At 43.0% G+C, this 12,418-nt stretch overlaps 1 protein-coding gene across 3 annotated transcripts in view; it reads left to right on the plus strand.

Moving 5' to 3' along the window:
* BTBD9 (BTB domain containing 9) overlaps window positions 1-12,418 on the plus strand; it is a 428,978-nt gene that overhangs the window by 350,619 nt on the left and 65,941 nt on the right. For all 3 annotated transcript variants that reach the window (XM_023744579.1, XM_023744580.1, XM_023744578.1), the window contains one exon: window positions 8,892-8,999. In XM_023744579.1, the coding sequence (XP_023600347.1) occupies window positions 8,892-8,999 (108 nt within the window). The remainder of the gene's footprint in view (window positions 1-8,891; window positions 9,000-12,418) is intronic.

Below are 12,418 nucleotides of genomic sequence, written 5' to 3' on the forward strand. Positions count from 1 at the left end.
GCCTGCCTGATGCCCCTAACTATTCCCCTGCCTGCCTGATCACCCCTAATCGCCTCTGCCTGTGTGCCTGATCACCCCTAACTTCTCTGCCTGCCTGCCTGATCACCCCTAACTGCCCTCCCCTGCCGGCCTGATCGCCCCTAACTGCCTCTGCCTTGGCCCCACCACCATGGCTTTATCTGGAAGGGCGTCCAGAAGGCTTTCCGGAAGATGTCTGGTCTAATTAGCATATTACCCTTTTATTAGTACAGTGGGGCCTTGACTTACGAGTGTCCCGACTAACGAGTTTTTCGAGATATGAGCCGTCTCTCGGCCGATTTTTTGCTTTGAGTTGCGAGCTAAAATTCGGGTTATGAGCCAGCTTCAGATACCCCACCGCTAGTTGGTGCAGCGAACGTCACAGTGAACGCCACAACATCAGCCCAGCATCACGTGTCTCACTTGTTCACTTTATGATTTGACATATGAGTAATTTGAGTTACGATCTCCATCACAGAACAAATTAAACTTGTAAGTCAAGGCCCCACTGTATAGATAATTTACTTTGAAACAAATTGGAAGAGTTTATAGAATAAGCTTCTATGGGACACAATGTGCACAACTTAAAAATTTATTTTAATAGGCTATCATTCCAAGAATCTGTACAAGAGCATTTATGATGCTCATACTTGGTCTTCCTTTTTATCTTCTTTATATCCTATATTCTTGGGACAGTCTTTTCCTATGAAATATTTCAAGATCTGGTAGAGTCTGTTCCAAAAGGGACTGATTATTTTCATTTGGATACACGGGTAGGAACACTAACTCATTATTATCCAGAAGGAGAGGGATTATGATAAACCTGGCTGTCTATGAATAATCCAAACAATCCATTGGGGAAATAGCCTCAACATTGTCTCCCAAAACACCTGTTACCAGAACTATTAAGTCAATAGAATGATTAATTAACTTGAAATTTTTTCTTGGTTTTAATGTATTCTGGCAGTTATGAATGATTTCAGCCCAAAATATATATGAAACATACACTATGAGCAGAGCACATGTGTGGAGTAGAATTTTTTTAAAAGAAAAAGATCATGGTCTTTCTAAAAGATTTACAATCATCCTGAGAAACATACAAACATAGAAGCAAAAATTATACTTTTAAAAGTTATTCAACATAAATATAAATTAACATAGGCTATCTGCATAACAGTGCTGAGAAACTAGAATAATATTTGAGGAAATGGCTAATGGAGGGAAATGATTTCCTCTTCTATCAGGCAAGCTGATATAATCTAAGAGTAGAAGAACTATTGGACACTTTTTAAAAAAATAAGAGGGTGGGATCCTGTATCATTCATTTAGAGTACTTTGAGAGATTAAATATTCAGGTGAATTAAAGGGAATCAGTAGGTGTAATCTGTTTATGCTTTCCAAAACCTTTTAATAGTTTCCTCTACTTAAAAGATTAATTCCACCCTAGCCAGTATACTGGTAGCTTAGTTGGTTGAGCATCATCCCATGCAACAAAGGTTCACTGGTTCTATCCCCAGTCTGGGTGTGTACAGAAGGCAACTGATCCATGTTTCTCTCTCTCACTCCCTATCTCTTCCTCTATCTCTAAAAATCAATGGAAACATTTTTTTAAAAGATGAATTCCAAAATATTAGGTCTTGTGGACTTAATCAGTGAGAGCAATATAACCACATATATAACTAGGAACAGAGGGTAAAGGGAAAAGGAAACATGGTGGCATTTCTAATCCTCCATGTGACACTAAACAGACCTTGTAGAAAGGATTTTCATTGCAAGATTCAGGGGAAATAATATGAACTACTTTTATAGAATGATAGGTTATCAGTTAGTTGTAAATGATGACCCAGAGATATACACTGGGAGTAAAGAAAGTGTTTTGCAGAGGGATTAGGCTTTGGTCAGGCTACCAGGTTGGAACCTGGTATCCACCATCATTAACTGTTTGAGTTTAGACAAGTTACAACTTTAAGCCTCACTTTCAACATCTGTAATTTGATGAGAATAATAATGCTTGCTAAGAGGACTTTTCAAAGGATTTAATAAGATGCATTATATAGAGCACTAACATAGGTCCAGGGCCACAGTAAGCATTAAAGCATGATTTTTGGCTGTTATGATAATAATAATAACCATTATTATTATTGTTGTTACAAATAATGCATCTGCTCAGCAAACATTCATTGAGAGTGGGCTCTATGTGAGATACTATGCCAAGTACTGGGCATAGAAAACCCAGAGGGGAGGATCCAAGATGGCCGCAGAGTGGGTGGAAGTTACATTCTCCTCCCCACCGGACCAAACTGGAATTACAACTAAGTTATAGAATAACTAGAGGCACAAATTCATGCACCAGTGAGGTCCCTCGGCCTGGTCTGCAGGATCGGACGGAAACTGGCTCTCTGAAATCCCCCAAGGTTGTTCCAGATTGTGAGAGGGTGAAGGCCAGGCTGAGGGACCCCACCAATGCACAATCAGGGCCAGGGAGGGATGGAGGAGGTTGGCCAGCTGGTGAGGGACAGTGGGAGGGCTCCAGGGTGTGTCTGGCCCATCTCGCTCAGTCCCAAACGGCTGGACCCCAGCAGCAAGCTAACCTACCGTTTGGAGCATCTGCCCCCTGGTGGTCAGTGCACGACATAGCGAGCGGTTGAGTGGCCTTAGCATATCATTAGCATATTACACTTTGATTGGTTTAACAGCCGACTGGTCGATTGGACACTTAGCATATTAAGGCTTTTATTATATAGGACTAGTAGCCCGGTGCACAAAATTTCTGCACTGGCGGGGGGGGGGGGGTGTCCCTCAGTTATTAAACATTTATCCACACAACACTGACTGACCACATTGGTGGCGGTGGTGGTGGTCTTGTCAGAATGTGTTATATTATGCAGATGAAAATCTATTTAAACAGATTTGATGTAGATATTTTCAAAGATGGAAGAATTGTCCCTGTCAACTATTTTAGTTGATTCATATCTTCAGTGATTGTCATCATTGCAAAGTTTTCAGTCCCCATATGGCTTGCTGGATATAATAGGTCATGCGCTGTCCCTCTCCTTTGTAGCCTCTGTTACCTTAAGGAGGACTCTAGTTTTCCATTTATATGTTTAAGTACCAACCTTACTGGCTTAAAAATGTAAGCTTTTAACACTGCTCTCTCTGTTCTGTATCCTTCCGAAGAAAAGGGGAGTTGGGTTGCAGCACAGGAGAGAAATTCAGAAGGGGAATATTGAAGTAATGACTGCAGTCGGAGAAGAGGGAACCTGTTTCCCTGGCCACAGGCGCTGGCGCCCTGGACCACAGGGCTGGCAGCTTCTCCGGGTGGCTGCAGCCTGGGACCTTGGGTTGGTAGCTTGTCCGTCTCCTGGGCTGCAGCCAGCTGCAGGCACTGGCGCCTGGACCAAAGGTGGACGGCTTCTTCTGGGGGCTTCTTCTTCTTCTGTGCTTTCAGAGAGGGCAGTCAGTTATGTGTCATGCAAACATAGGCGTCACCCATCTCAGAAGCCAGGTGCGGGTCAGGGAAGCGCCAGCCGGGAACGCTGGTGGCGGCCGCTTCCCTGCCGCCCCCACCGGGCTTCTGTGGTCATTGATTGATCACCACAGAAGCCAGGTGCGGGGGCAGGGAAGCGGCCGCCTCAGCCCAACTTGTGCCTTCTTGCAGTCGGGGGCCCCTTCCCCTGGCTGCTGGCACCAGTTTTCCTCCGGCGGCGGCAGGAACCCAGGCCTTTGCTCTTCGCTGGTAGGGACCCTCGCAGCAGGCTTTGTTCTCCGCTCCTGCCGCTGGGCTCGGCTTCTGGGGGCGGAGCCGGCGCGCTGGCTTCGCTCTCCGCGCTCCCCATGCCAGCCTTCGCTCGCTGCTCCTGCCCCGGGCCAGCGGTCGCTCCGAGGCAGTGCAGAGGGCTTCACTCTCTGCTCCCACCGCCCGGCTTGGCTCCCGGGGGCGGAGCCCGGCGGCGGTGGCGGCGGCGCGGAGGGCTGCTCCTACTCGGAGCCAGTGGGCTTTGCTCCATCACTTGGCGCTGACATATGCAAATTAGCTGCCATCTTGGCTGGCGATTAATTTGCATATCTTGCTGATTAGCCAATGGGAAGCATGTCGGAGGTACGGTTAATTACCATGTTTGTCTATTATTAGATAGGATAACCTGAATAATCAACTGAAAACGAGAACAGAAGTCTTATAACCAAGGATTTACAGAAGAAGCCACATCAAAACTGGTAGGAAAGGCAGAGACATAAAAAGGGCGGCCCACTCGTATGGGTGGCAGCTCAGAATCTGGAGGGATATCTCAGCTGCAAAGATTCCCCCTGAGGAGTGTGGGATCTCAACCCCATGCTGGATTTCCCAGCCCAGAGCATCAGAATCAAGAAGAGGTACCCATATAATACCTAGCTGTGAAAATCATGAGACCTTGTCTGCCAGGGAGAGACAGGAGTCTGCTCTTAAAGGGCCAGCACACAAAATCTTATTCACAGCCACTCACCCTGGGCTTTAGTGGAGGAAGGGCAGAGCTGATGAGAGTCATGTCAGGAGAGCTAGGGTTGTGGCTCCAGAAAGAGAACTGAAGGGGCAGCTGCCAGGGCCCCTGTGCTGAGTTCTTCTCCTATACAGCAGATGCCATCTTTATTGGGTAGAACAATTTCCTCCTCACAGCATCATCCTGGGGGAATGCAATAGCCCTGCCCTCCAGACTCCCTGTCGCCCCACCCTGTGAAACTCACACCCTGCAGAGGAGTCAGCTGCCTGGGCCAGGGTGTAGAGCTCCAGGCAGACTCAGGGGGTGTCAGTTGCCAGGGTTGACCAGCAGACCCTGAGTGATGGATGAACAGATTATTTTAACATGTTTTTGTGAAAGAGGGCTAAGGCACTATTTGGCTATTGCCACCAAGTAGCCTTGCTCACCTTCCTTCTTTGGCTTTTATTGTCACAACAGCTTGAACTAAATTTAACCTTTAGATAATAATCAGCAAGGTAAGTATTCTTGAGAAAGCACATGCTTCTACAAAGTTGGGTCTAAAAGACTAAACATAGAGATTTTAGCAAAACATCCAGGGGAATGGATTTGTTTGGAAAAGTTAAGGTAGGGGCTGCCACCTTCAGCAAGGTCCCCTCAGAGACCCCGACCTTTCAGAGAATCTTCCGTACAGACATTCCAACCAAGTCCCATGTTTCCCCACAGTCAGTGTCTAAGTTGTGTGGTTCTGGGGCGAGGGCCATTCCTCCCACAGTCCCAGGAGCCTGACCAATGCTTCCTCCTCATGGGAGTTTCACTGGACCCACCCTCTGGGCTCCCAGGGGCCCTAATCTCCCAACTCCTGGTGGCCCTACCCTGACGATCTCCAGCTCCCCAGGAGGAGGTCTGGGCAGAATCAAGGACAGACTGAATTGTGTGGCTCTGGGGCAGGAACCATTCTCCCCACCTTCCTGGGAACCTGACCTGCACCTTCCCCTCACAGGAGATCCACTAGCCCCACCCTCCCACCTCCCTATGGCCCTGCCCTGATGAGCTTGGGCTCTTCTGGAGGTCCTGGCAGAATCTGAGACAGACTGAGTTGTGTGGATTTATGATGGGGGCCATTTTTCCCTTAGACACTGGACTGGTGCAGAGTGCTCCATTCACATGGCCAAATTTTGGTCTGTTTGGGCCTGATAAAATCTGCTGGCCTCACCCTGATGACTCCCTAACACCCCATCCCACCACAGAGATCTGTGGGCACCTGGTGGGGTGGCAGCTAATCTTGGTATACCCTGGGACATTTGCTGAGTGGCCTCAGACCCAACACTGGCACTGAGTTTGAACCTGTATCAATCTGATGAACACCATTTACCATTACCTGGTGACTCACTGAGAACCTACCTCATGCAACTTGAGTACTACTAGAGACTCCTTTAGCCTAACAGGCAGCCAGTAGGCAGAGGTGGATCTCAAGGTGCCTTGGGCCTTTTGCTGAACTGCCCCTGGGCTTGGTGCTGGTGGAAGCCAGCTTTGTTGTGCAGCTTGATCCTTCCAGTGCACACCTAGGCCGAGGAGAGGCAGCAACAAACTGTGGATCACTGGCCAGGGCCAGTCACAGGCAACGTCTGACATTGACCTGCACCAAAGTCCCTCTCAAGAGGCTCCAGAAACAACTCATCCAGTAGCCAGCTTAATGCAACATCAGAACAGGATCCAGTTAGCTTCACAAGCTAGCTTCATTAGCTCCCCAAAATGGGAGATCTCTACAGGCACCAGACCCTGCTGAGGCGAATTCCGTTTCATGTGGTCAATACCTGTACAAAAGCTAGGCCACCCTACAAAGACTGGGAGTCATAGTAGATCTCCCTAATACATAGAAACAAACACAAAGAGACAGCCAAATGGCGAGATAAAGTCACATGCTCAAATGAAAGAACAGGATAAATCTTTTTTAAAAAGAGCTAAATGAGATGGAGGCAAGCAATCTAGCAGATTAAGAGTTCAAAAAAATGGTTAAAGGATGCTCAAGGAATGTAGTGTAAACTTCAGCCACATGAAAAAGGATGTAGAAACCATAAAAAGACCAGTCAGAAATGAAGAATACAATATCTGAAATAAGGAATACACTAAAAGGCATAAACAGTAGGTTAGATAAAGCAGAGACTTGAATCAGCAATTTGGAAGACAAGGTAGCAGAAAATACCCAATTGGAGCAGCAAAAAGAAAGAATTTTAGAAAAATGAGGATAGTTTAAGAGACCTTTGGGATAACATGAAGCATAACAACATCCGCATCATAAAGGTACTAGAAGCAGAAGAGAGAGAGCAAGAGATTGAGAACAAATTTGAAGAAATAATGACTTCCCTAGCTGGTTTGGATCTGGTTTGACGTTAGCCCATGAACTGAAGGGTCCCAAGTTTGATTCCGGTCAAGGGCACATGTCTGGGCTGCAGGCTTGATCCCAGGGCCCAGTCAGGATGCATGCAGGAGGCAGCCAATCAATGTGTCTCTCTCACATCAATGCTTCTCTTTCTCTATCTCTTCCCCTCCCTTTCACTCTCTCCAAAAATCAATGGAAAAAAAATATCCTCAGGTGAGAATTAACCAAAAAAAGAAAAAAAGAAAAGAAAAGAAATAATGACTGAAAACTTTCCTAACCTGGTGAAAGAAAAAGACACAAAAGTTCACTAAGCGAAGTGAGTCCCAAACAAGATATATCCAAAGAGGCCCACACCAAACACATCATAATATAAACAGTGAAGTTGCTAAAACTATTAAAAAGGCCCAACTTCTCATTATTGATGAATGCATCATGGCATCCAGTCATGCTATAATCGCCATAGACAGGTTACTAAGAGAAATTATGAATTTGAATGTTATATTTGGTGGGAAAGTTCTCCTTCTTGGAGGGGATTTTCGACAGTGTCTCAGTATTGTACCGCATGCTATGCGATCCGCCATAGTACAAGTGAGTTTAAAGTGCTGTAATGTTTGGGGATGTTTCAGAAAGTTGTCTCTTAAACAAATACGAGATCAGAGGATTCTGCTTATAGTGGATGGTTTGTAAAACTTGGATATGGCAAACTTAATAGCAGTTTTCATTTAGGAATGGATATTATTGAAATCCCCTGTGAAATGATTTTTAATGGATCTATTATTGAAGCTACCTTTGGAAATACTATATCTATAGATGATATTAAAAATATATCTAAACATGCAATTCTTTGTCCAAAAAATGAGCAAGTTCAAAAATTAAATGAAGAAATTTTGAATATATTCGATGGAGATTTTCACACATATTTGAGTGATGATTCCATTGACTCAACAGATGATGCTGAAAAGGAAAATTTTCCCATGGAATTTCTTAATAGTATTACTCCTTCGGCATTATGCCAGCATTTGTGATGACTATTAATAAATCACAAGGACAAAATCTAGACAGAGTAGGAATATTCCTACCTGAACCTGTTTTTGCACATGGTCAGTTATATGTTGCTTTCTCTCGAGTTCAAAGAGCATTTGACGTTAAAGTTCTAAATACTTCATCATAAGGGAAATGAGTCAAGCACTCTGAAAGTATTTTCACTCTTAATGTGGTGTACAGGGAGATATTAGAATAAGTTTAATCACTTTATCAGTCATTGTTTGCATCACTGTTGTTTTTATATCATGTTTTTGTTTTCATATCATGTTTTTGTTTTTATATCATGCCTCTGTTGTTGTTATATCCTTTTGTTACTGTTTATTTATTAATACATTTACATATTATTTTCATATACATTTTACTAATTTCCTTTCATCTCTCACACTTCTATTATAGAGAAAGGGCAAATAGCAATATTAAAATATTTCCTCTAATTAACTCCCTTTTAATGTGCACGAATTTTGTGCATTGGGCCACTAGTTTCTAAATAATAGAAAAGTTTTACTAATGAATGATTGCCTGTATCTCCAAATCAGATAATCTTACCAATGGTATGCAAACAAGAATGTTGGCAATGAGAAGGAACCTAAAAGGTGATCATTTGGGTCATTGCAACACTCCCAATTAATTAGGAAGCACAGTGGTCTCCGGAGTTACCTTTGGTCAGTGCAGCTAACTGGAGGTGGGAGTTGTAACAGTCAGGAAAGAGAACGTGGAGATATCTCCTTGGTAAACCAGGCAGAAGAGCTCTGCCACTTGGGGATGGAGGCTGCCTGGGATTGGGTGACTAGTGAAATGAAGTCCTAAAGAGACAAATCTCTTGTTGCAGATTGACTCTGCCCTCTCTCATCAGACTTTTCTTGGGGATTCCCTTTCTTTCCCCAGTCCTGGAAGTGTATTGGGGCAAAAGAGGCAGGCGGGAGGGAGAGTAGATAGGGATTCCCTCAGGCCAGTGAGGACATTTCACAGCATCCTTATGTTTTCCCTTTGTTCAGGTTATTACTTTGGGACTGTGATGATCGGAGCTACAGCTACTACATTGAGGTTTCCACCAACCAGCAACAGTGGACCATGGTGGCTGACAGAACTAAAGTCTCCTGCAAGTAAGTGACATCCTTTGAGGGCTGTGTTCCAATTTAAAAAGTCTTCCCAATGGATTCAGAAGGTTCCAATGAAGACTCATAGAATCACTAGATTATATCTTATTTTGAAATTTGAAACATTCTCATGATTCTTTACTTTAGTTTTGACTATTAAGTACTTAGATGAGAATTTACTTTATATCAGTGATTCCCAAAGTGGGTGCTACCGCCCCCTGGTGGGTGCTGCAGCGATCCAGGGGGGCAGTGATGGCCACAGGTGCATTTGTTTTAACTTTTTTTGTATTACCTTTCTATTCTGAGTTCAATAAATAGTTTCATAATTTCAAACTTCAATGTTTCTAATTTATACCTTTCTTTACTATATTTTACGAAAAAGGTAGAAACATTAATACATAGTTCTTTCTGTTTAATTGCTATTAAAATTTTAAAAAAATTAATTTCCAGGGGGCGCTGAGTAATATTTTTTCTGGAAAGGGGGCGGTAGGCCAAATAAGTTTGGGAACCACTGCTTTATATGACCAAACAAGCTCTCCTTATTTTGGGATTTGAACTTGATTTTTGAAAATGGCATGTACTAATAAGCAGGGGGAAATATATTTCCCATATACAATTCTGTCTTGTGTCCTCCCCCCACATCCCACACTACCCCTTTAGGACTTTTTCTTTCCTAGAGAATTTTGCTGATGCAATACACACTTCAGTCATTATTCTGGGACTCTGTCCTGTTCCCCACCCTCATACCATTCTCAGGGTTAGCTTTAAATACTTATCTCATCTCTGTGTTTCCTACGCTGTTACCCAAACTAAGGAAAGTTTGTACCTTAGATTCTTTATAGGAGAACAGGGGCATTTCATGCATAGGGCTGTTTGAGCTGACCTGCTGTGGGTTTGCATATTCTGGATAGTTCATATAAATAGAATCATATAGTAAGTGATCTTTTGTTCCTGGCTTCTTTCAGGTATAGTTTTCAAGGTTTGTTCATGTTATGGCATGTATCAGCACTTCATTCCTTTTAAGGGCTGAATAATATTTCATCATATGGCGGTCTAGATCACATTTTGTTTATCCATTCATCATTTTATGAACATTTGAATTGTTTTACTTTTTAAATATATATATATATATATATATATATATATATATATTTATTTCAGAGAGGAAAGGAGAGGGAGAGAGAGATAGAAACATCAATGATGAGAGAGAATCATTGATCTGCTGCCTCCTTCACACCCCCTGCTGGGGACTGAGCCTACAATCCGGGCATATGCCCTGACAGGGAGTCAAACTGGTGACCTCTTGGTTCCTAGATCAATGCTCAACTGCTGAGCCACACCTGGCTGGGCTGAATTGTTTTACTTTTAGACTATTATATATAGTGCTACTTTGAACATTCTGGTACAAGTCTTTGTGTGAATGTATGCTTTCAGTTCTCTTGGGTATATACCTAGAACTGGAGTAGAATTGCAGGGTGATATGGTTTAAGTTTTTGAGGAACTACCCAACTTTTCCACAGCAGCTGCACCATTTTGCATTCCCACCAGCAATGTATGAGGATTCCTGTTTCTCCACATTCTTCCCAGTACTTATTATTGTCTGTCTTTTTGTTCATAGCCATCCTAGTAGGAGTGAAGTGGCATCTCATTGTGGTTTTGATTTGTATTTTTTTGATGGCTAATAATGTGGAAAATCTTTTCATGTACTTTTTAGCCACGATTTGGTAATAGTTTTAATGATGGTTATTTGATGCAATTTCTGACACTCTCACCATTATTGTAGTATTATCATATAGCATATTTTTATTGGTTAGGGCAACACTTGCTACTGTAACAAATAGTGGCTTCAACATATCCGTGGCTTAACACAATAGTTTATTTCTCAGTCATGTAACAGTCGATGTGGGTGTTTCTGGCTGTCAAGTGGCCTCCACAGGTGATGGTGGAATCCAGCCATCTTCCTTCTGTGGTTCTGCCCTCACCTAGGGCCTTGTCAGCATCACCTGCACCTAGCTGGCAGATGGGGAAAGAACAGAGAGAAGGTATTTCTGGTTCTGAACAACTGGGCCTGGGCATAGTGAACATCCCTTCCACTTGCATGACCCAAGAGAGAACTAGTCAGTTGCCACAGTCACTCTAGTAGGACTGGGAAATATAGTCACTTTCTGGCTGGGCAGTGACTTCTCAGTGGAGCACAAATCTTGAAGTCATCTCTGGCATAGCATAAGAAAACTAACAATTATTTAATAACTAGTATTCAGTACTTTGCATATTTTATCTCATTTTGTCCTGAATACAAAGCACCTTGTGGCATAGCTCTTTCTGCTGTACTGCATCGCCTCCTAGCATTAGTAGAGAGCTAAACCAAGACAGATGATGAAAACTGGTAAATGGAGTGTTTCCAAACTCTAAGAACCCTTTTTATACAAGAGGGAGGCCTTTTTATACAGTGGTGGCTTAGTGGTTGAGCATAAACCTATGAATCAGGAGGTCACGGTTCGATTCCACATGCCGGGGTTGCGGGCTTGATCTCCAGTTGGGGGTGTGCAGGAGGCAGCCTATCAGTGATTCTCTCTCATCACTGATGTTTCTCTTTCTCCTCCCTAAAATCAAGAAAAAGTACATTTAAAAAAAGAGGGAGGCCTTCAAGGCCCATGAACAGCTGCCCATTTGTCTTTCCATAATCATTGCTTATTGGGTGTACAGCTCACAGGCCATATCCTCTGCTTCCTCAAAGTTTGACACATCTACTGGTTACAACCACCCATCTCTTCTGTCACTTTATGTGTTACAAATTGAATTCTTCACCTTCTTCACCTCTTTCTTTCTTATTTTAAGATATATTTTTATTGATTCCAGAGGGGAAGGGAGAGAGAGAGAGAAACATCAGTGATGAGAGAGTCATATGCCCTGACAAGGAATCGAACCATGACCTCCTGGTTCATAGGTCAAATGCTCAACTGAGCCACTTGGGCTAGGCGTCTCACCTCTTTCTTTTATGTTCCCCTGTTGAAGGTGTTACACAATGTTGGTTTTCTACAAGAATTGGCTGACTAACTACTGATTGAGATGTATCATAATAATTGTATACTTATTTAAATGGGGTTTTTCTTGATTCAAAAACCCATTCACTTATTAGGACCTTTCCCAGTAGCTTTGCATTAAAGTTATCAATATCTTTCTTTCCTCTTGTTTATTTTTCATTTCCATTACTTTATTGGATTTAAATAATTTATATGTTTTTAACTTTGTATATTAGCACTTAGATGCTACAGCAGGAAGTGTTTTAGAAATTACTAAATAAGTAATATATTAGATGAACAAGAGTAGTAGCAAGAAGGCAAGTGCCTGTTAACCCTCTTGGGATCATTGGAACCAGCGGTTGTGGTTTTATGTTATAGGCATAACCACAGTGTACTGTCTTC

The sequence above is a fragment of the Myotis lucifugus genome, unplaced genomic scaffold, assembly GCF_000147115.1.
Source record: "Myotis lucifugus unplaced genomic scaffold, Myoluc2.0 scaffold_477, whole genome shotgun sequence".
Lineage (NCBI taxonomy): Eukaryota > Metazoa > Chordata > Mammalia > Chiroptera > Vespertilionidae > Myotis > Myotis lucifugus.